The sequence below is a fragment of the Schistocerca nitens genome, chromosome 7 (genome assembly GCF_023898315.1).
Source record: "Schistocerca nitens isolate TAMUIC-IGC-003100 chromosome 7, iqSchNite1.1, whole genome shotgun sequence".
Taxonomy (NCBI): Eukaryota; Metazoa; Arthropoda; class Insecta; order Orthoptera; family Acrididae; genus Schistocerca; species Schistocerca nitens.
In genome coordinates this window covers 218,216,546-218,241,490 of record NC_064620.1, presented here as the reverse complement: position 1 = coordinate 218,241,490, position 24,945 = coordinate 218,216,546, and the positions used below count along the sequence as shown (strand labels likewise).

Below are 24,945 nucleotides of genomic sequence, written 5' to 3'. Positions count from 1 at the left end.
GCTTTCCACTAATTTAAATTTTCTCACCTTTATTTTTCTTGCTCTTAATTCCCATATTTTTGGCTCATTTAGGACTTATTTCCACTCTTGTCCGACTTGCTTAGTACCCACTCAAATACAGTGACTTTCTGTATATTTTCATGTACCCTTAAGTCTTGCCTGTCTCTTCCATCAACCCTTCCTTTCCTCCTGTGAGAAAGCACCTACTTCTGAAAGTCTGCTATTTTACATAGTGCACTTTCATCAACTGCTTCACAGGTAGTCCTGTATCCATATTTAAAATATTTTCAGTTCATGGTCAATTTTCTGTATATTAAAGGCACTAGCTGGACACTTGTGACAGTAGCATATAGTTTATTTTCCCGTCATTTCTGAATTTAAAAGATTAAATAAGAATTTTCTTTTTTTTGAAAAATCCTGAAGTATAACAAATGCTTTATTAAATTTTCTAAAATTTAAAGGAAATATTGGTATCTGATGTAAAGACCTATTAATGTGGGATTCTCATAAGCTACAATCACAATCTGAGAATGATTACAAAAAATGTTTTGACAGAAAATTTTATTTCATATAAATGTTGATCCAAAAACTATAGTAACACTGTAATTTTTTAAACCCTCATTTAATGTCTACATGGAAATGTATGAAGTTACCATATTAGTACAGTTTAAAATGTATAATATATAAATTCTTTGATACTAAGTGTTGTTTTGCATGTTATACCAAATTTCCATTAAAATGTTTCAGAAAGCTGGAGAGATTTAAAAAGACTGCAAATATGTTGCCTCCAAAATTTTTGAGCTTTGTAGATACCAGTCTTTTAGCAATGCTTTTTTTTCTTTGTGGAGGCATATATGCAAAGTTGTAAAATTGTGCACATTCATATATAATAAAAAGCTACAAAATTTAACTTCCAGAAAAAATTTGGTCCACAGCAGTCGCCAGTTAATTGTAAAGGAATACACATATCAGTAAAATTATTTGTACAAAATAATCTTCACCAAAAATTACAAGATTTTCAATTCACCAGTGGATTTTTTCATTACCATTTACTTAGATCCCTGATGCATTTCTGTTAAAAAGTAATTGACTAGTTGCCAGTCTCACACATGTGAGCTCTTAATGCTCCTTAATAATCCTTATGGAAACAAATTTAAAGTTAGTTAAGCTATGTAAAAAAAACTTTTGTTTTGTCTCACATTTCAGAATGTATCAAAGTTTAGCTTAAATTTCTATTTGCTTCATTTTATACAGACTATTGTTAAGAGTCATTGCACAATTAGGCAGAGGCATTGAATTCTAACCCATTTACTGGGCAAAAGTTGTCAAAATTTAATGCATTCTAAACTTCAGATATTTAAGAGCACAGCTCCTTCAGTGATGACTGTAGCACAATGAACATGATTTTTCATTACAGTTTTTCAATTTTAAGTTTTAATGCAGTAGTAGCACAAATCTTAATTCTGAGATCTGTTTTAAAGTTTCTGCATAAGAGATTTTTGTGAAATGCATCCATTCCATGTAATTTTATGTATCACTGTACAAGAGTTCAGGTGGACACACACACTGAGGGCAAAAATTAGACCCTCAGAGGTCTCTTACTCCAGTCCCATAGTTGGCACCACCGGCACGTGCTAGGTGGTTGCGGAAGTAATCTATATCCAGCTCTGCTTGACTCTCCAGCTGCAGTTCAACAGCAAAGTTCTGCAACATTGTTGATAGTTTTGTAGTGTTAGCTTTCTAAATGACTTTATATTCGAACACAATATCTTCAATGCAGTGTACAATTTCAGAACAACTAAGTTACTACAGTATTAACAGGCTGCATATTTTGCACGTTAAGTGAAATAGTTCTATAAGTAATGGCACAACAGCAAAGTATTCTGTCTGGCTACACTGGTTGTATTCTTGGCTTTGTCAAGTTCATATTCCATATATATATATTCAGTGATTTTTAACTCCAACAGAATACTATCTGTACTGAATTACAATGGAAATGTTTGATGTGTTGTCAAAATGATAGCTTCAAGCAGAGCAGCTGCTTCTTCTTCTTCTTCTTCTTCTTCTTCTTCTTCTTCTTCTCCTTCTTCAAAGTCTAGCACACACACTTTGGCATGGTTTGAACAGGCATATGAATGGTACACCTTCACCCAAGCCCAGGTTTCTAGATGGTTTCAACTCTATTAAGATGGTTTAGGATCTGATAAATGTTGTATCACAGACCATCAGTAGTAATGATCAAAATGTTGGTGGAAGTTCTGTTCCAAAAGCTCTACTGCATGTTAGCTGCAAAGATAATTGCAAAGCAGCAGAAATTCACTCACCACCATACACAAAATTTTTAAAAATTTGTTAGTGAAGAGGAATGTTCATGTAAAATGTTGAATAACATTTTTCTCAGGAACATAGTGTGTCTTTTAGGGATGGATTGAAGATGACTCTTTTAAGCTGTCATTTAAGACTGCAGTTTCCAGAATAAACTGCTTCATAGCTGGTAAACCGAGTGTAGTTAGTAGCAACCACCCTCTGAAGGTTGACAGCTATCTCAGTTGCCTCCAAGAAGACAGCATGTGGTTCTCTTAGTTTCCTTGGGACTGCCTACAAGCCTTTAATTTGTAGGTAGTGGTTACCAGCAGATGTTTGATCATGGATAACCACTACATTTTTTAATGTTTTGTGTTGCACAATAGCAGCTGACTGTTCAAATCATGTTACTGATGTGTACACCAATACTGACTACACTTGTTGCCATATAATGACAAAAGTGTGCACGACCTAAATTTGAAATTACCCTCCAAGGCATGCTGATGCAATGAATACTCTAGACAAGATCCACTGTCCCATTCATGACTGAGAATGGAGGTTTAGATTTTTAACTTTCTCTGTGGTCAAAAGAATTTACAGAAAAATGTTTCCCTACAGGAAAAATGGTGCAAGACCTGAGGGCAGAGCAAAATTTTTCTGGGCAGTTTGTCGTGTGTTAGTCACATTATCGCAATTACGATCCTGCCACCACAGAAGGATCCATTTTTGCAGAAATGGAGTACACAATTCAAATATAGGCTGATTCAACAGGTGGTCATTTATGCATCACCAGTAAGTTCCCTGATAAATGCTTTCATTCTCAAGTACTGGGTGAATTAAGTCTGGGTGGTAGCATGCTATCAGTTACACAGCCTCAAGGTTTATAATGAGAGCATTTTTAATTTTAAGTTTGGTCAATAATTACACAAAATACTGAAAATCTTTGTTTTGTTGCCTCTGGAAGCCATCAGACAGTCAACCTGCAACTCTTACCAGTTTCTGAGACAGTTGCTTAATATATTCTGCATTGTATGTGCCCTTAGGAGAAATTGACTGTGTTAAACTGAGGGAATAAAGTGACGTATTAACAGGACACATTTGAACCCATGTCAGTCCTTTTACTGATGTTCCTATGACATTTGTTTTAGTGCAAACCAACAGTGAATGGTAGAACTTTCAACAAGCTGAAAATTATAATAGGGCTAAAAACTTGAGTGTGCTTTTCATAAACTAAATATGGTATTCAAAGTTAACCTTACATTATTTCTGGAATAGAAAGATTGTCAGTTGTGTGAATGAAGACCAGTAATACAACAACATGGAATCTGAATGCAGTAACTGATCATGAAAACAGACTGCTCAGCAAGTGAGAGATACATGCTATGATTTACCAAGAGGTAGGAAAACAAAAGTGATGAAGTAAGAGGAGTGTAGGACAATTCTGATAAATAATGAAAATAAAAGGACTGAATGAGACTTAGAACCACAGATGTCGATGGTAGGTAGACCAAGGACATTGTTTACTGGACTCCAGGAGATTAGCAACAGTGGGCAAACACCTATATGGAAAGTTATCATTGAAGCCTAGTGGATGGTGAAGTATAGAAATCCATTATCCAGCAGTGGATCTCAAAGCAATAATGATTTATGTCAAGCAGGTTATCCATTTCCATTTGCTGCCAAGCAAATCTAATGCTTATGGTGAGCTTCTGGATGTTCAGCCAAATTTTTTTTTCCATTTTATGCACAGTATTTTGACCACCAGCTTAGTACTCTTCAGGTGCTGTGGGTTTCCTGTTCTGTACTCACTGTCTAGAAGCCAACCAGACTGATCAATCATTTCTTTCCAATCTTTATTTACAGCTCAATTTGATTCCTGATGCCCACTCTGATGTTCTATGAGACACGCCTCTCAACATTTTCTAGTTCTGGTGGATGTAATGGCTAGTGGGATCTTAATTACTGTATTCCAGACTTCAAGCCTCATTTAAATTGAGACCGCCATCCTTGTTTATTATATTTCTTTTGATAAGACTCCTTACACTGTCCCAGAAATTGTTTTAAAATATCTCAAATATATTGGGCTCATTTTACTTCATTCTATGCTCATATTTGAAGCAATGTTCTGCGACAGTATTTGCTTGAACGTGTTTGTCCAGTATGCTGCTGACATTCCTTGCATAGCCCCTTGACTATTCTGGTGGTCTGCCCCTTTAATACAGCCCTCATTGGAATGACAAGTTTCTAAGACAGCATAATTAAGTAGTCATCTAAATAAAGATGTCAAATATAATAAAGAAGGATGGCACTTTCAATTTAAACATTTGGGGCCCGCCACTATTTACATAGAAGTTGCTGGCCATTACATCCACCAGAGATGGTAAACAGAATGTGTGTTATGACATATCACTGCAGGCTCTAGAAATAAACAAGCATCAAAACATAGTAGGCACTGGGAATTTTAGTGATTCAAGAATTTGTGTAAATTGTAGAACCACTCAGCCTTCTACCATCTCTAACACACAATATTCTGGATATTAAAGTGGGATGGTAGAATCCTACATACTGCACGTCACACGTTTGTGTGCGCAGGTTTAAAACCAGATGCGGGAAGAAAGCAGACGCGGCGGATGAACGGCACCAATAAGTACCTGTCACGCAATCCATAGATGTTTTAGTGTGTAAGGAAGAACCATGAAGTTTATATGCAGCTCTGTGCTTATTGTGTCATTGACTATTGTTATTAAAACAAGGACAGTTGAAAAAGAACTCTTGAAAACTCTTGACATAAGCTTGCTAAAGGCAAGACATTTTCTGATTCATGTTAATAAAAGTTATGGTATCTAAGCCAACTTTCTTTTAACTGTAACTCAATTTGTTTCTGACGTTCGGCTTTATGAGAGACTTACAGGAAGTTACATATTTATGTGGAAATTGAGAGTTTTGTGTATGGAGGACAAAGAAATCGTTAATTGATGAAAAAGTAAAGTTTGCTTTCTACCTATTTCATACGTAGAGTGAGCCTAAAAATTCCTGTACCTAGCATTATTCGACAGGGAAGGAGTCAAGAGTGTCTCCAGCAGCTGGCTAGCCAGTAAAGAAGAGTGGCTGCAAGTTCCAAGTAAGTCACCTTGTAAAGAAGTGGAAGGTGATTTCAAAGAATAAAATAAACCACACACACACACACACAAAATATACACACACACACACACACACACACACACACACACACACACACACACACACACACACACACACACACACACACTTAACTTTAGAGAATCCAACTCTACTATGAATAGCAAAATGAGACTAACAATGGTGGACTTTCTGGAGTCCAGACAGTTAGTACTCATAAGAGCACCACTCTTGGCACCTGAAGACAACAAATGGTTGGTAATCGAAGTATTGTCCTTAAAAAAGGAACACAGCTTAGATGAATACCCAGAAACATACCATTAATTGCACTGAGACGATTCGGGAGATCAAATCAAGACTAACAGTGGCTTTTCTCACACTTAGCAGGTACGAGTGGTAACTGATGCTTGAATGTCCACTGCAATTGTCAGTGTATCACCAGACATTATCAATTTGTAACTATTTCTGGACTCACTTGCAATGACAGTGATTTGTGACTGATCCCGGGTCGGGTCAGGACCATTTGCATCATGCATGCAGAGGAATATGCCTACAAAAGAGTTAGTTACAATTTTTCTAATTGAGCTAACTACAAAAACATTTATATTGCATGGAAATTACTGTTAAAGGCATCCCATACCACAACTTAGCACCTCTTATTACTTGTCCAGAATAATGCTCCAAAATTAATGCTATGTGTGACGATTTAAATGCCTCAGGCAGAAGTGAATGTGTGAAATGTTACCACCTTCCACCAGCAACTCCTATAGCTGGGAAGTTTGAGAGCATTGCCACTGACCATTTCATGAAGAAGAAAAAGAAAATGGAAAAAAAAAAAAAAAAAAAAAAAAAAAAAAAAAGAGAAAGTCATCTCCTACTGCATAATATTGATTCTTCTCTTACTTTCTTGTTGCACTAACCACGTACATTTTTAGTGGATGATTTAACACCACAACTTGTATAAATGTTTTTGGCGAAAGTCAGTTCACTGTAACTTTGAGTTATTATATACTGAGCTCTTTAGATTGGTCAAACACACAAATCTTATTAACTTTATGTCTTGACAAAGTCTGTCTTCTTGTGGCTGTCCACAGGCATGACCAGTAAGTTTTAGTAGAAAGTAAAGGTATTTTGGTCTGAGACAATTCATTTTAATTGTATTTGCATGTGTGTTTAAGACTCTGCACATCCTGTATTTGAATTTTTACATCCAAGAAAGAGAACTTAAGTGTAGCATTCTACAGAGCTCAACTTATATTGAAACACTGGCCATAAAACCAAAAGTAATATCAGAAAAGTATGTTTTCTCAGTTCATACCATTTTGAAATTTATGGCTACAGTAAATATAAATACTTTCAAACAGAATACAGTAAACTTTTTAGTTATGATCACAAAATAGTGTACCAGTTATAAACTTTATCATACAATAGAATGGTATCACTTCTAAAACAAAGGAACAGGTTTATATTCTAATCTCAAACTGTGACATAGTAAATCGACTATTAGTGACTTCATTAGTTTGGCAAGTGAAGTATGTGTGTTCTGTTTGTCACATACTTACAGCAATAATGTCCTTGATGACAGCTTTATCAGTGCTCATCTTTGCTCTCTTTATCACTCCAACAGACGGGCCCACCCACGTCACAAATAGGAACTTTTGTCTCTTGCTCATCTCGTCACCCATCTGTAGAGATTTAAGAATAAGATATTAACATTTAAATGAAAATGAAAAAACATGCTTTTGTTTTCTCAGAGATGTGACGAAGTTAAGTAGGAGCTTAGTGACCATTCTGTTAAATATGTGTAGATCTCTAATTAAGCTGGCTAGGTCACATAAGTCTTACAGCAGATTAGGAATGACTGCTGATCACTAACTACACACTACACACAACATGTTTCAGAATTATTTCCATCTTCAGAAATCCAAGTGCAAAGGTAGCACAAAGGAAAGCATAACCAGTTGTGTACTTAATGTGACAGTAATCTCATGTTATGTACACAACGTAACACTTGTCCTTGTGCTACCCTTGCACTTTGACTTCTGAAGATGGAAACAATTTCAAAATGCATCCTGCATAACTTATGACTCTTAAGAGTCTTTCTTAATCTGCTGTAAGAACTTTTTCTGCAACTTAGCCAGCATAACTACAGATCTATGCATATTCAATTTTGTTTACTTTCTTTGTAAAAATGGTTGTATTCATTAAACTACTTGACACTACCATTGATTAAATTTTCACACCAGGAGAAACTATTTGCACTTCTCATTTGGAACTTTAAGATTCTCAGAAAAATGTAGATCAGATTTTTCTTAATGTTAGCACTTTGTATTCACAATTAAAAATCACTAAATGATGTCCAAACAGAAATTTTTGTTATCTCAATAGTTAATTTCACATATACATACATAGGAATTACACAACACAGTAGGATATGTTTTTAATAAATTATAAATTATTTCTAATTTTTTAACATCAAAGTTATTGTGCCGTTTTCATAATGCGTATTTGTTCTATTCTACCAAAATGCATGTTTTCACCCCCAGTATCCACTAACATGTTATTATTACTGAGTATTAATGTTCTTCACTGTGAAGTTCATGCAGCATACAACACACAAACATGCACAACTTTTTTTTTGTATTCAGCCATATTTACAACTGCAAGACTTCAGTTTCTCCCAGTGCTCAGTGCTCACCCAACCTTGCAGAATACAGTGGGGTGAGAACTTCAGCAAACTCTGATAGGTCACTAGTTAACACACTATTTCCAAGGCACAAATGCAATGGGGGAATGCTGTGCGAGAAAATTTAAACCACCTTTAGGTGTAGCCATGTGAGCCAAGGAACCAATTTTAGGACACAAACCATCTCCATGTCAAGAAGAATTTCCACATGGGAGTTTAACTTTATACACTCCTGGAAATGGAAAAAAGAACACATTGACACCGGTGTGTCAGACCCACCATACTTGCTCCGGACACTGCGAGAGGGCTGTACAAGCAATGGTCAAACGCACAGCACAGCGACACACCAGGAACCGCGGTGTTGGCCGTCGAATGGCGCTAGCTGCGCAGCATTTGTGCACCGCCGCCGTCAGTGTCAGCCAGTTTGCCGTGGCATACGGAGCTCCATCGCAGTCTTCAACACTGGTAGCATGCCGCGACAGCGTGGACGTGAACCATATGTGCAGTTGACGGACTTTGAGCGAGGGCGTATAGTGGGCATGCGGGAGGCCGGGTGGTGGACGTACCGCCGAATTGCTCAACACGTGGGGCGTGAGGTCTCCACAGTACATCGATGTTGTCGCCAGTGGTCGGCGGAAGGTGCACGTGCCCGTCGACCTGGGACCGGACCGCAGCGACGCACGGATGCACGCCAAGACCGTAGGATCCTACGCAGTGCCGTAGGGGACCGCACCGCCACTTCCCAGCAAATTAGGGACACTGTTGCTCCTGGGGTATCGGCGAGGACCATTCGCAACCGTCTCCATGAAGCTGGGCTACGGTCCCGCACACCGTTAGGCCGTCTTCCGCTCACGCCCCAACATCGTGCAGCCCGCCTCCAGTGGTGTCGCGACAGGCGTGAATGGAGGGACGAATGGAGACGTGTCGTCTTCAGCGATGAGAGTCGCTTCTGCCTTGGTGCCAATGATGGTCGTATGCGTGTTTGGCGCCGTGCAGGTGAGCGCCACAATCAGGACTGCATACGACCGAGGCACACAGGGCCAACACCCGGCATCATGGTGTGGGGAGCGATCTCCTATACTGGCCGTACACCACTGGTGATCGTCGAGGGGACACTGAATAGTGCACGGTACATCCAAACAGTCATCGAACCCATCGTTCTACCATTCCTAGACCGGCAAGGGAACTTGCTGTTCCAACAGGACATTGCACGTCCGCATGTATCCCGCGCCACCCAACGTGCTCTAGAAGGTATAAGTCAACTACCCTGGCCAGCAAGATCTCCGGATCTGTCCCCCATTGAGCATGTTTGGGACTGGATGAAGCGTCGTCTCACGCGGTCTGCACGTCCAGCACGAACGCTGGTCCAACTGAGGCGCCAGGTGGAAATGGCATGGCAAGCCGTTCCACAGGACTACATCCAGCATCTCTACGATCGTCTCCATGGGAGAATAGCAGCCTGCATTGCTGCGAAAGGTGGATATACACTGTACTAGTGCCGACATTGTGCATGCTCTGTTGCCTGTGTCTATGTGCCTGTGGTTCTGTCAGTGTGATCATGTGATGTATCTGACCCCAGGAATGTGTCAATAAAGTTTCCCCTTCCTGGGACAATGAATTCACGGTGTTCTTATTTCAATTTCCAGGAGTGTAATAATCAACTTCCTGAAAACATAAAAGCTATTACTGATGGTCAAAACCTTAGGAAAATCTCTGAAGTCATTTACAGCATCACTGATTTTATTCCATTGAATATTTAAATTTATGAAGCACAAATACTTAGTGTATGATGTGTTTTATTGTAACCTTAAATAAATATTCTTAGAAACCACTTTCAGAAGTGTACTTCTAACTTGAATTTTCCTACATCTGATGCAAAAATGCTTTTGTAGGCAACAGGACCAATAAATAGACCACCACCACCACCACCACCACGCAATGTCAGAAGTAATTTAGAGTGAAAATGATCAATTGATGAGCAAGCATCATTAATTCTGTCTGACCTTAGGTAGAGCAGTATTCTAAGCACAATTTAAGAGAAACCTTTATCTCAACACATAAGGTTATGCCAAAATCTGTTTCATTACATAGGATGACGTACTGAGGCAGTGTTCTGCCATAGGAGGTTCGCCTGGAGAATAAGCCGCATGCCCTAGTATTTCTCAACTGTACACCTCTATCATTTCCCTGACCCATTTTGCTGTTTGTGATGGGGCATTTTCGTGGAGCAATATGATTTTTTTTACCTTTTTCCATATTCCAGTCATTTTTCATATAATGTTCAATTCCAATGTATCATTTGTTATTTATTGGTAGTGATCAGTGTTAACAGTTTCACCACGTTTCAGCAGCTCATAATAGATGAGACTTCTGATCCCACCAAACAGAGCATCTTTCCAAAGCAGTTTGGTCTTGCAATGGTCTACCTGGATTCACCTGCGATTTACGATGTTTAGGATGTTTAGGTTCCATTTTTCATTACTTGTCACTATTCAATGGAGACACTACTTTCTTTTCTACCTCGCAAGCAGCATTTCACAAGTGGTGTTTCAAGCTGGTTGCTGTCTTCCATTCAGTTCATGCAGAACCCATTTTCTCCACATTCTGAACTTTTCCTATAGCTTTCAGCCAAAGAGAAATAGCTTTTTGCAACATATTCAATTGTTCCACGATGCCATTCTGCAGCAGTTCTCTTCAAATGATAACAGAAAACCAACACTGTCTGCAAACCTTAGTTCATAGGCACAAAAGTAGACATGTTTATGGATTTGAAACAGATACCGATGAATGGCACTTTAGTTACTGTGCACTGATATTCGTTGTCAGCCATTACAGGAAGCTTTGCAGATGCAGTCAGCCAGGCCCTACATTGATGGCTAGCACCATCCTCAGGGGAATTCCAGCTTCGTACTTCTACACCTCATATATACAGTTCCTCCACAGTTCTGATCTCATTCCCACCTTACACTAATGAATTACATCATTTACAGGTCTAATAGAGCCCCAGTCTTAGATGGCCAAACATGGTTCACACAATGTTTTCACAAAATATAACATGTTTCCACAAAATATAACCAATCTGTTTGAAATGCTACTGAAGTCTATCGACTTTTTGCCTTATGCAAGAAGGATTTCCAAAAGGATTAGTCATTTTGTGGAAACACTGAAGTGCATTTTTTAACACCATCTACGATTAGGTCTGTCTTAGGGTCTGTAAAAGAACCTTTGTTTGTGTAAGGTGAGCGTCTGCTGTGCTTTAGAGTTGGGGAATGTCAGATTTGTCAGACCACCAGGACCATGGAGGATCAATCTATTGAATTTAAGCATTACCCATGCTTATAACAACTGAACCTATCTGCTATTTAGCATTGCCTTGGCACTGGTCGTCCAATGGAATACAATATACACATTCTGGCATGCACTTTTAGCTTTTGGGACTGTGTTAGCAAGCTGCAGTTGAGATTAAATAAGCTCATAGCAGGTTCGCTTGTCAAGCAAGAGAGGGACAGTGTTGATGCTATTCACCCACCTACTCGTTATCATTTACTACTGACACTTATCCTGGGTTGTGTGCTTGCACTAATGTTTACAGAGTGACAGTGAATGGTTCTTTGTCTGCATAGCCCCTCTTTCCAAGGATTTAAATGTCTTAACACCACTCTTGCATTTGTGCCTTGAAAATAACTGATGTTCAACTGTCGAAATACTAGCAGTTGTCTTAAGACATCATCTGGCTGCATTCCCATTAGACGTTTGATCATATTTATAAGTATTTGAAAAAACTTTCAGGATAATCATGCAGGAAACTGCTCATGTTAACACAGGCAATTTTCTTAGGTATGCAGTCCGATGAGTATACAGAAGTTTTAGGGAAGCCTACTGCATATTGACAGGAAAGAAAAAAATGTATGTTCTCACCTGTATCCTTATGTACCCAAAGGCTCTATCTTCATCTCCAAACTGCTCTCTGAACTGGTCAAAGTCCTTACCCTTTGCAGAGCACACAATACGGCTTCCTTCAAACTTGAATACTGCCCTGCAGAACAATGCTTCTTTTAATGAAGAGATAGTTTTGAACTAAATAATAGTATTAAGCTTTTGTACTTTTAGTCAACTATTTGACAATATTGTCAATAATATTATACGTAACTCAGTTAACAGTTTTTCTGTCGCACAAATCTCTTTTAAGTTATCTAAATGTGCAACAGACTTTGCAGATCCAGAGGTTAGAGCAGCATGCTATTGAAATCTTGTAAAGACTTAATATCAACATTTTAATTTCATCAAAGACATAGGAAATAATTTCATACATAAACTGAAGTCCAAAGACCTTTTCCTTTTCTTGGAATTCTACCAAATAAAGCAGTGCTCAATCCAAATGTTGGTTTCTTCATAATAATTTTTGTTACTAGGTGTGGTAATATTTGAGATGATACACCCTTGCAATTGTCTGGCCTTTCTACCAACTTTACTTGCCAGCTATCTTTGGCACAATTTAATCTGGACTATTAATTTGGCATATCTTATACCCGGAAATCACATCCCGAGTTGAAAAAAGCAGTTACACTGGATCTATTGCTGTCAGGAATATGAAAGTGATATCTAACATACCTGCAAACAACCAACAATATGGCCTTTCCTGTCAAGTAAAACATTTCCATTAAATGGTAACAAAAAAGACATGCATGTCCTTTAACTTATTCATACGCGATAAAATATTTGTTGTAACAATATTGTTTTTTGAAAGCATGAAATGTCAGATTTTATAATTAAAAAAAATCACTCATGTTTAATATTACGAAACTGCTAAATAGCGACAATTCCACCATCAGACAACACAGATACTTGCATTGGTGGATCATGTAGGGATCCACCCAATGCTGCCTGTCTTTGCAATATCCAAAAGAGAATGGGCCAAGGCCAGCAAACTGACATTCATCCCTGCTCCCTGTGTGTCTCATATGCACGAGTGGCTGTCAAATCCACTTATCATTGTCATACTGTGCACATTTGTTTTAGGGCACAAAAACAGCTAAGGTCATATGCACCCATGTCAAAACTTTAGAGCACAAAGAGCAGTCAAAAAATTACAACATGTCAATCTCAATTGATGGAAGAGAAGACAACTAAAAACAGGGACGTAGAGAAGGGTCTACAAAATACACCACTGATAAACTTAGGTCCAGAACTAAAAATTAAACAGCCTTCACCATATTGCTGTGACAGTTTAAAACACCGCTGACAGTCCATGTGTCATTCACTAAATCGGCCAATAACACAGACGGAAATGTAAGGGGTTAAAAAAGGGCTTTCCATCAGGAAATGGCAGACAGCCAAAAGTTGAACGCAATGTTCACAAAGTGGTGGGGGAGCATCACTTAAACAGCAATGGCTAAAGAGACAGTGCCCTTTACACAAACTGCTTAAAATGATCTTCTCAGAGTGAGAGGTTAGAGATGGTGTCCAAGCCAATGGAGGTGGCTTAATGACCTGGAGCTTGTTCCCATGAGGGAGACCATTGGTGATGCCAAAGTGACATCACCTGCTGACAGACAGCAACATGCAGATCAGTGGGAATGTAAGCACTAGCAGGCTGAGGCACAAGGACTTGGCAGCAGTGTCAGTGGCCTAATTTCCTGTCAGACTGACATGACCAGGAACCCACTAACATCACAGTGGCTCCATCAAGCATGAGCAATTGACACCTCTCCTGGACCCATTGAACTAAGGGATGGACAGTGTACAGCAGACAGAGCTTTGAATGGTGCTGAGGGAAGAGGGGGGGGGGGGGGGGGGGGGGAGAAGGGTGAAGAACTCTGCTGTAAATCCTCAGCAGTGTTCTGGAAGCAGATACCTAAAAATATCTATGCCAATGCCACACCAGACGCCACAATCAGTCCGAGAGCCATCAGTGTGCAGAAAGGTACTATCGTGAAGTTGGATGTGAAGTTCGTGAAACTGGAGGCAATGGAGCAGGGCTGGAGCAGTGTTCTTAGGAAGCGAATGAAGGCCAAGGTGAACACAGGCTGTCGCACAAAGCCAAGGTGGTGAAAGGTTTACACCCACCAGGAAAGTTGCAGGTAGCATGAAGTTAAGTTGTCAGAGCAAGAGCCAAAAATGAACTCCTGGAGGTAACAGAAGAGGGACAACCCCATACTGGAGATTAAAGGACTCTAGTAAGGAGGCATAGGACAGGGGGGCATGCATGGCAGACAAACAGCAAGCATATATGCTCAGGAGAAAGTCATGGCAGTAGGACAGGGATAGTTCGGCAGCTAGTGTAAAAGGCACCAGTGGCCAAATTAATGCCACAATGGTGGATAGTATTGGGACAAACATGCAGAAGCATAAACTAAATACCCATAGTCTAGTTTCGAATGGACAAGGGAGGAGGGTGACATGATCTGCTCTCCAGGAAATATCTTTGAGGGGACACAGAACAATGAGGGACAGCATACAGTGGGCTGCCATGCAAGACATGTGGGAGGACCAAGGAAGTTTCCTATTGACCACGAGCCCCAGGAATTTCGTGGTTTCAATTAATGGAAGAGCAATAGGCCTAAGATGTCAAGATGGTGGGAGAAACCATTTGTTCAGCCAGAAACTCATAAAAACCATTTTGTCAGTGGAAAACTGAAGCCACTGTCGATGCACCACGAGTAAAGACGATCGAGACATCGCTGAAGATGCTGCTCAATGAGAAAAGTCTGGAGAACTGCAATAGATGGCAAAATCATCAAAAGAGATGCTTGGCAGGAGACAGGCCACTATGGTTAATGGGACCCTGAGGTACTCCGATTTCCTGGATAAATGTGTTCGACAAGACAGAACCCACAAGAACCTTGAAAATTCTGTCTTAAGAATTCCTGAAGGAAATGGGGCAGGCGCCCATGGAATCGCCATGTGTAGATAGTATGGACGATACTAGTCGTCCAGCAGATGTCATAGGCCTTCTCCAAATCTAAAAACATGGTCACAGTCTGGGATTCTGCAGAAAACCATTCATGACATGGGTAGAAAAAAGGGGGCGAGTGTCAACTGCAGCACAGTGCACTCAAAATCCACACTGTGTGGTGGTGAGTAATTTGCACAACTCTAGCCACAATACCAGCAGAGCATGAATCATACGTTCCATTACCTTGCAATCACAACTGGTGAGAGAACTAGGATGGTAGCTAGAAGAAAGGTGCTTGCCCTTACTGGACTTAGGTATGGGTACGACAGTGGCTTCATGCCAGTGTCTGGGAAACTGGCTCTCTGCCCAGATGTGGTTGTATATACTACACACCAAGTGTGTGCCTGCAAGAGAAAGGTGCTGCCAAGTCTGAATGTGAACAGCATCCAGCAGTGGGGCAGAGGATTGGGATGAAACGAGAACATGATCTAGCTCTCTCATAATAAAGGCAACATGTTAGCACTCATGATTCTGAGAGGAGAAGCATATCACCCGAGCATCCTCTGCTTGTTTCCAATGGAGGAAGGCAGGGTGCTTGTGGGACAATCTCTAAATCTCCGCAAAATAGCAGCCCAAGGTTTTGGTGATAGTAGGTTTCACAATGACATCTGGTACAGTCAGGCCGGCCATTGGGGAATGGATCTTGGTCCCAGAGCTGTTTAAAGTTGGCCCACACATGGAAGAGGGAGTGGAACTGTAAAGAATTAGTGAATGAAATCCAGCTAGCTTTTTTGATGTCCTGAAAGAGACAACTACACTGTTCACGCATCTGTTTATAATGAATACAGCTGGCCATCCTAGGATGCCATCTACAACATCGAGAGCATGTCTCCACACCCCCAATTGAGTTGGGTTTTTTTGTTTTGGTTTTAGGACACAAAACTGCTATGGTCATTAGCGCCCGGTCCGTGACTTAGGAAACAGTAAAAAACGAAAACGGAAACCACCAGCAATGGGAACGAAACAAAAAATTGGAGAAACTAACAAGGAAAGCTTTAAAAAACAACTACAGAAGGGGGTTGGTTGTCCCCAAAAAGAGCTTCAAATGACTGACATCATTTCACTGGCACTAATAAACTTGAGAACGCGATCGGCCGAGCGCGTGTCATCTACTAAAATGGACGATACATCAGGCGACAGCTGTAGACGGGTGCGTAACGGAGTAAAATAGGGGCACTCAATTAAAAGGTGTCTTACCGTCCACAGCTGAGAGCAGTGGGGACAGAGTGGGGGAGGGTCGCTGCTTAAAAGATGTCGATGGCTAAAAAGACAGTGCCCTATCCGGAGTCTAGTTAAAATTACCTCCTCCCGACGACGCGTTCGGGAGGAAGAGGTCCAAGCACAGGGAAGAGCTTTCACGTTCCGCAATTATTATGGGGAAGAGTCGACCAATGTGCGTGCCATAAAAGAACAACACGACGACATAATACGCTCCGTAGATCGGCGAAGAGAATCGATCGAATAGCTGGCCGAAGAAGAGAGACTGCAGCCTTGGCCACTATATCGGCCGCCTCATTTCCACAGATACCAACGTGTCCCGGGAGCCAGAGGAACGCCGAGACGCCGCCCCCCCCCCCCCCCCAATTGAGTTGCGGCATGCCCGAGTCCACCAAGAGACCAGGACACCAGGACACTAAGTGGTAAAGAGGAAGTGCGAGGAATGGAATGTTCTGCAGCAGGAAGGATAATCTTTGTAAGATATTCCACCTGGTCAGCACAGCTGGGGAAATAATGTTCATGGAAGGTTGTGAGGGAGCAGTAAATCCCCCAGTCAGCCTGAGTAAGCTGCCATTGGGTGTGCACAGATGGTGTTTGAGCTAGCAAATGGATAGCACACCGGAAATGGTTGCTCTAGTATGTCTCAGTACAGACTCTCCAGATGATGGGCAAGTTGGGCAGTGGAGAAGGGTAGGTCCAAATGGGTATATGTGTGAGTGGAGTCTGAATGAATGTGGGTGCTCCTGTGTTAAGGCAGATTGAAAAGGTCAGCCAAGAGAGCATCTCTGACAGGTACTAGGAGAACCCCAAAGGGGATGGTGTGCATTAAAGTCACTGAACGGCAGAAAAAAGGGGTGAGGCAGTTTGCCAACAAGCTGAAGGAAACCTCCCCTGGTGACACCAAATTGAGGGATGTGAACAGCACAGAGGCAAGAGCCAAGCGAGGCAAGAGCCAAGCGAGGCAAGAGCCAAGCGAGGCAAGAGCCAAGCGAGGCAAGAGCCAAGCGAGGCAAGAGCCAAGCGAGGCAAGAGCCAAGCGAGGCAAGAGCCAAGCGAGGCAAGAGCCAAGCGAGGCAAGAGCCAAGCGAGGCAAGAGCCAAGCGAGGCAAGAGCCAAGCGAGGCAAGAGCCAAGCGAGGCAAGAGCCAAGCGAGGCAAGAGCCAAGCGAGGCAAGAGCCAAGCGAGGCAAGAGCCAAGCGAGGCAAGAGCCAAGCGAGGCAAGAGCCAAGCGAGGCAAGAGCCAAGCGAGGCAAGAGCCAAGCGAGGCAAGAGCCAAGCGAGGCAAGAGCCAAGCGAGGCAAGAGCCAAGCGAGGCAAGAGCCAAGCGAGGCAAGAGCCAAGCGAGGCAAGAGCCAAGCGAGGCAAGAGCCAAGCGAGGCAAGAGCCAAGCGAGGCAAGAGCCAAGCGAGGCAAGAGCCAAGCGAGGCAAGAGCCAAGCGAGGCAAGAGCCAAGCGAGGCAAGAGCCAAGCGAGGCAAGAGCCAAGCGAGGCAAGAGCCAAGCGAGGCAAGAGCCAAGCGAGGCAAGAGCCAAGCGAGGCAAGAGCCAAGCGAGGCAAGAGCCAAGCGAGGCAAGAGCCAAGCGAGGCAAGAGCCAAGCGAGGCAAGAGCCAAGCGAGGCAAGAGCCAAGCGAGGCAAGAGCCAAGCGAGGCAAGAGCCAAGCGAGGCAAGAGCCAAGCGAGGCAAGAGCCAAGCGAGGCAAGAGCCAAGCGAGGCAAGAGCCAAGCGAGGCAAGAGCCAAGCGAGGCAAGAGCCAAGCGAGGCAAGAGCCAAGCGAGGCAAGAGCCAAGCGAGGCAAGAGCCAAGCGAGGCAAGAGCCAAGCGAGGCAAGAGCCAAGCGAGGCAAGAGCCAAGCGAGGCAAGAGCCAAGCGAGGCAAGAGCCAAGCGAGGCAAGAGCCAAGCGAGGCAAGAGCCAAGCGAGGCAAGAGCCAAGCGAGGCAAGAGCCAAGCGAGGCAAGAGCCAAGCGAGGCAAGAGCCAAGCGAGGCAAGAGCCAAGCGAGGCAAGAGCCAAGCGAGGCAAGAGCCAAGCGAGGCAAGAGCCAAGCGAGGCAAGAGCCAAGCGAGGCAAGAGCCAAGCGAGGCAAGAGCCAAGCGAGGCAAGAGCCAAGCGAGGCAAGAGCCAAGCGAGGCAAGAGCCAAGCGAGGCAAGAGCCAAGCGAGGCAAGAGCCAAGCGAGGCAAGAGCCAAGCGAGGCAAGAGCCAAGCGAGGCAAGAGCCAAGCGAGGCAAGAGCCAAGCGAGGCAAGAGCCAAGCGAGGCAAGAGCCAAGCGAGGCAAGAGCCAAGCGAGGCAAGAGCCAAGCGAGGCAAGAGCCAAGCGAGGCAAGAGCCAAGCGAGGCAAGAGCCAAGCGAGGCAAGAGCCAAGCGAGGCAAGAGCCAAGCGAGGCAAGAGCCAAGCGAGGCAAGAGCCAAGCGAGGCAAGAGCCAAGCGAGGCAAGAGCCAAGCGAGGCAAGAGCCAAGCGAGGCAAGAGCCAAGCGAGGCAAGAGCCAAGCGAGGCAAGAGCCAAGCGAGGCAAGAGCCAAGCGAGGCAAGAGCCAAGCGAGGCAAGAGCCAAGCGAGGCAAGAGCCAAGCGAGGCAAGAGCCAAGCGAGGCAAGAGCCAAGCGAGGCAAGAGCCAAGCGAGGCAAGAGCCAAGCGAGGCAAGAGCCAAGCGAGGCAAGAGCCAAGCGAGGCAAGAGCCAAGCGAGGCAAGAGCCAAGCGAGGCAAGAGCCAAGCGAGGCAAGAGCCAAGCGAGGCAAGAGCCAAGCGAGGCAAGAGCCAAGCGAGGCAAGAGCCAAGCGAGGCAAGAGCCAAGCGAGGCAAGAGCCAAGCGAGGCAAGAGCCAAGCGAGGCAAGAGCCAAGCGAGGCAAGAGCCAAGCGAGGCAAGAGCCAAGCGAGGCACTACCAACCAGCCGTGCATCAGGATGAATGGCCACTGCCAAACTGTGCCCAAGAACAAAGACACCATGTGGCACAACATGCTGTTGAGTATAACCCATTTTATTCCAACTGCAGCTTCACAACTTGGGCCATCCGGATCCATCTACCTTTCTCCGCCCCCTCCCCTCCCGCCCTTCACTGCCATCCAACCAACAACCTGCTCTGAATTGCACAGAGAATTTATCTGTAACACATTCCCTACTCCTAAAACCCTCCTCGGCTCCACTTACAGCAACCTATTGCCTCAGACCCTCCACCCAGCAATCTGTCCAGTCTGCCCTCTCAGCTCCTCCCTATTCTAACTCCGTCGCAAAGGTATACAAAGCCCTATCCGCTGCCAGAGAAAACTTACCATTCTAATAAATTTCCTTTACGTCTATGGTCACAAACTTTGTCAACCGATTACTCGATTCTGTTTATAATGACCATCTTCAGATTTTTTTGTTTTAGGGCGCAAAACTGCTATGGAATCTTACGATCTGTTTTATAAACTAGGCCTAATGTCCTAAAGTACTGCAGCCATAGTGGCATTATCAAATGTTAACCGCAAAATCGGCACAAGTATCATCAAATATGTATAACAGCATATGCAAGAGTCAGCTTGTCAGCAGCACTACACTTACCATTCTGTAGGGGTGCTGTCTGAACGTACATCATCGTATGCTTCCCTGATTTGGTCTCTATCGATGTGTGTAGCTAGAGAGACCTGAAACAAGATACACTGCATCAGAAAGCTGTTTGCACAGTGCCTGAAACACACACACACACACACACACACACACACACACACACACACAGTAGGTTTGGGTTGTTCCTGCTACACGTCGCGTCTTGCAGCTGGAACTACCATAATCACTATGAAGTTTCAAAATTAGTTCTATAGGACTTACACAACGCTAGACGACTGCAAATCCACAAGACAGTATTATATTTCTTGGGGATTAATTTGCCGAAGTTTTGAGCAGCTATTTTAAACTCTTGAACTTTGCGACTTCTGTAATATCATTAAGCTTTACTGCTAAAGCGGAAGTTTTTCACTTGTACAAACTGAATAATACATTTTGAGCAATGAGCATCATAAATTTTAGTGTGTATTTTCGGCACGAATTTCGTCTGATATATTCTTGCACATATATCTACCTTGCTCTAAGATCGCCCCCGTAAAAAGCTGATGTACTGCCAAAACTAGAATGCAGTATCACAGAACAAAATTTTAAATAAAATGTGCATCCGAAAACTCCAGTAATTGATGTATAGTGACGGGGGAGAGCATTTTACACAAACATTGAAGTTCAAGTTATCTTCCTCCCCCTTTCCTTTAAGAATTCAACTTTGTTGTAGCTCCAACTTTTGAAGTTTTTGTCGTATTCTTATTCTATTATTCACAACGATTCAGTTAACTTTGTGTCGTTCATGGTTACACAGTTTTGATAACACAGAACACAACCGTAACATCTGAATCGAATCAACGGCATTTCTTAAATCTCTAAGTGGCGAAGTCATTTGGTCCTACTTAAGAGATTGACACTGATACGTCAACGTCACCTTGACTCTAGGTGGCGTTGGTTACTTCCTGCTATCAGGCAGTACGTTAAGTGTTCACGACATAGGTTACGTCTGCTTTTCGCCGAGCTGTAAATCTGTCCGAAACCTATACCTTACTCGTTTCGCCGAATCCAAGTCCAGGTTTGGCTTTCGTAGCTGCCCCTCTGTTGTTCTGCCAAGCAATTCTGTCACGCTTTTATCGCCGTAAGTCACGAACCCACGTAATGAACTCTACTTACAGCGTGAAAAGTAACAGACTTCCGGGAAATCTGTATTTCGGAGGGCCTGTAACATATACAAGGAATTATCACCTGACGACACAGAGCCCACCGTCTAATTCCAGGCACCTTGAAGCGCCTGTGGCGGCTGCAGCACAAACTGCTACGAACCGAATACCACCCCTCATCACAAAACGAGGTGATATGGCAACGAAGCCAGGTTTACGACAGTACATCTCAGACATTTGCTTAAATTCTGAGACATTATGCGACCTAGTGCCACGAACGAAAATGAAGCAGGCGAAAAGGAATACAAACGTCTCAAAAAATTAAATCGGCAGAAGTGCGAAACAGCTAAGCGGTAATGGCTCGAGGACAAATTTAAAGATATAGAAATATCTTTCACTAGGAGTAAGATGCCACCTACAGCAAAATTTAAGAGACCTTTGAAGGTGGAAGGAGTATGTTGACTGTCTATACTAGTGAGACGTACTAGAGGGCAATATTGTGGAAATTGAAGAGGACTTTGATATAGATGAACATGAGATGGGAGATATGATACTGCATGAAGAATTTGACAGAGCACTGAAAGACCCAAGTCGAAACAAGGCACCGAGCGTAAACATTCCACTTGAACTACTGATAGCCTTGAGAAAGGCAGCCATGACCAAACACTTCCATCTGGTGAGCACGATTTACGAGACAGGCGAAATACCCTCAGACTTCGAGAAGAATATAATTCCAATCCCAAACAAAAACAGGTGGTGACAGGTGTGAAAATTACCGAACTATCAGTTTAATAAGCCACAGCTGCAAAACAAATCCTTTACAAACGAATGGGAAAACTAGTGAAGACAATTTCGGGGAAGTTCAGTTTGGATTCTGTAGAAATGTAGGAACACGAGAGGCAGTACTGACCCTAAACCTATCTTAGAAAACAGGTTAAGGAAAGGCAACGTTTGTAGCATTTGTGGACCTATAGAAAGCTTTTGACAATATTGACTGGAATACTCAAATTCTGAAGGTGGCAGGGGTCAAAGGGAGCGAAAGGCTATTTACAATTTGTATAGAAACCAGATGGCAGTTATAAGAGTCAAGGGGCGTGGAAGGGAGGCAGTGGTTGGGAAGGGAGTGAGACAGGGTTGTAGCCTCTCCCCGATGTTATTCAATCTGTATATTGAGCAAGCAGTAAAGGAAACAAAACAAAAATTCGGAGTAGGAATTCAAATCCAGGGAGAAATAACCTTGAGGTCTGCCGATGACATTGCACTTCTGTCAAACAAAGGACTTTGAAGAACAGTTGAACGGAATGGACAGTGCCTTGAGAGGAGGATATAGGATGAACATCAAAAGCGAAACTAGGATAATGAAATGTAGGCGAATTATATCAGGTGATGCTGAGGGAATTGGATTAGGAAATGAGAAAGTAGTAGATGATTTTGCTATTTGGGCAGCAAAATAACTGAGGATGGTCGAAGTAGAGAGAAATTTGTTAACATCGAGTATAGATTTAAGCTTTAGGAAGTCTCTTCTGAAATTATTTGTATGGAGTGTAGTCATGCATGGATTACAGACAGTTTAGACAAGAAGAGAATAGAAGCTGTTGAAATGTGGTACTACAGAAGAATGCAGAACGTTAGATGGTTCAATAACGTTACTAATGAGGCGGTACTGAATGGAATGGAGGAGAGGTTTTGTGGTACAACTTTACTAAAAGAAGGGATCGGTTGGCAGGACATTCTGAGGTATCATGGGATCACCAGTTTAGTACTGGAGGGCAGCGTGGAGGGTAAACATCGTAGAGGGAGACCAAGAGATGAATACACTAAGCAGATTCAGAAGGATGTAGGATGCAATAGTTACTTGGAGAGCTGCATCAAACTAGTCTCTGCACTGAATACAACAACATGTGACATGAATGCTATGTAATACTTTAATACAGTTCACCTACAGATTGCATTTGTGCACTGAAGACGTTGGAATTGCAAACTTCGTTTTGATGTTTGCCTACAACAGCGAAGAAATAGAATCAATTTGGTATTTATACTTTTAAATATTGATGTGAAGCTTTTTAATTAAGGTAAAAATGAAAAATTATACTTTAACTTTTTCACACCCTGTGGACCATCTCAGTCTGGATGTATGGAAGAAATGTTCGAAAGTCCGTTCTTTTGTTGATACTAATGTACGGAACGGTGTAATCAGTTGTGAGCAACAGACCAACATTTCCATTAATATAAAATGCCAGACAAGTCTCATTTAATCGGCCAGTAAGTCAGCTTTAGTTTGTGGTCATTCCGAATGAAACGGAACGACGTCTGTTAAACACGGTGGTGACTACGTCCTGTTCGAAACCGCCAATCGAGCGCGGACCTCTCTGGTCTGGAACAACGGCTACCGCAAGTTTTATCTGGTACCTCATCCTGCTTGGCGAACGGCTGGCTATCTACTTCAAAGACTCACACAATTACGTACGAAAGCTAGCAGAATAGTTTGTATCATTTGCAGACTGATGGCGTAACGGCAGTATGCGGTTTTGTGAGAACGTCGTATTAGGGAGAGCACCTTAGAATGGAGTGAAGTTTCCGATCTAAGACGGGCACAAACCTGTGGACTTCGTAACAACGAAGTACCAAAACACGGGGTAAGGAAACAGTGTTGGTCGTTTCCTGGCATGCAACGCTTAACGCAACACCTACGGCGCTTTCATAGGAAACTTCACGATTGTATCTAAGGTATTTGGGGTTGTCGACCGCACAGTAGCAAGCCTATTAGAAACGAGTTAGGCTAACGTTTCTCCTACAACATCGGCAGACGTTTCTATGAGACAACCTGATAACGGAAACCATTTACTCTGCAACATTACTGTCATGATATCTGTTTTCTTCGTGTCAAGAAAATTACAGGACAATAGAGAAAATGGAGGAACGGCAGATACGAACAACATTGTCAGGCGACGACGCACATGTGGAAATTTTTATTGAAAAATTTCATTTACGCTTGTGATTTTCAGTCAATGTCGATGTCATCTGAGACTAAGCACTAACTGACCTGTAGAAGAATTAGGAAGAGTGCTATTTTGGCTTTGAATGAACCACTGATATTTCGAAAAGCATTTTCCTTCGTCGAAAATAGCGTACTGCTAAAACAAGGAATAACATTGATTGAAAAGATGACAAGAGTGTACAAAAGATGCGTTCTACATTTCTCGCAGTGAGGTTAGTTTTATTAATGGTTGACACAGCGGACAGGATTGATTGCTGTTTGTGAGGCGCTTTCGCAGGCGACGCTTCTCTGCAATGAAGTGACCCACTGCAAACGTTTTATTGACACCTAGTTAAAGTGTGATAATACAGGTCTTACGCAAATCCTGGATATTAGCAATTACAAATTAAGTAAATGTATATACTCCGTGGAACGAAATAATGTTGCTGCCTTTGCCTTCAGTGTACACAACTGGATTTGCTCTCGGGTATTAAATGACACGAGTAGCCTTGCATGGGCGATATTTATTTATCGTGTCAAAAGTACAGAAATATATAAATTGGACACTTTAAGTGTATTTGGTTTAGCTCTCATAACGTCTAGCATGGTGCAGGTGGTTGGTGATTAACACTGAAGGAAATGGCTGTTAGTCTGCTTAACGCCATACTGGCAAAGAACTGAGTATGGGGGATATGAAAGGTATCTATGAAAATGGTTCAGCTGTAGATCGAACTAGGAGCAGACTTCTATTTTGGGGGCAAGATGCTGGGAAACCGCCACTTCTCTACGAAAGACTTCAGGTACGGGTCTTTAACAGTTTTGTTTAATTCCTACGATCGTATCAGACCTGCCTCAACAAATATACTCTGCAACACACTACAGTGCGAAGCGTACAGTATTTCGTGCCAGTGTTGCTATTTTCTGTCCTCTTACATTCTCGTGCTGAGCGAAGAAAAACAGCTGTCAACATGCC

The 24,945-nt window shown here is 42.6% G+C and overlaps 1 protein-coding gene across 2 annotated transcripts in view; it reads right to left on the bottom strand.

The window, feature by feature from the left end:
• Nucleotides 1-546: 546 nt before the first annotated feature.
• The window catches only part of LOC126194762 (coactosin-like protein), a 162,271-nt gene continuing 137,872 nt past the window's right edge, over nt 547-24,945 (bottom strand). For both annotated transcript variants that reach the window (XM_049933045.1, XM_049933044.1), the window contains exons 2-5: nt 19,848-19,930; nt 12,047-12,164; nt 7,005-7,127; nt 547-1,704 (exon numbers count right to left, since the gene is read on the bottom strand). In XM_049933045.1, the coding sequence (XP_049789002.1) occupies nt 1,588-1,704; nt 7,005-7,127; nt 12,047-12,164; nt 19,848-19,930 (441 nt within the window). In that variant the 3' untranslated portion in view covers nt 547-1,587. The remainder of the gene's footprint in view (nt 1,705-7,004; nt 7,128-12,046; nt 12,165-19,847; nt 19,931-24,945) is intronic.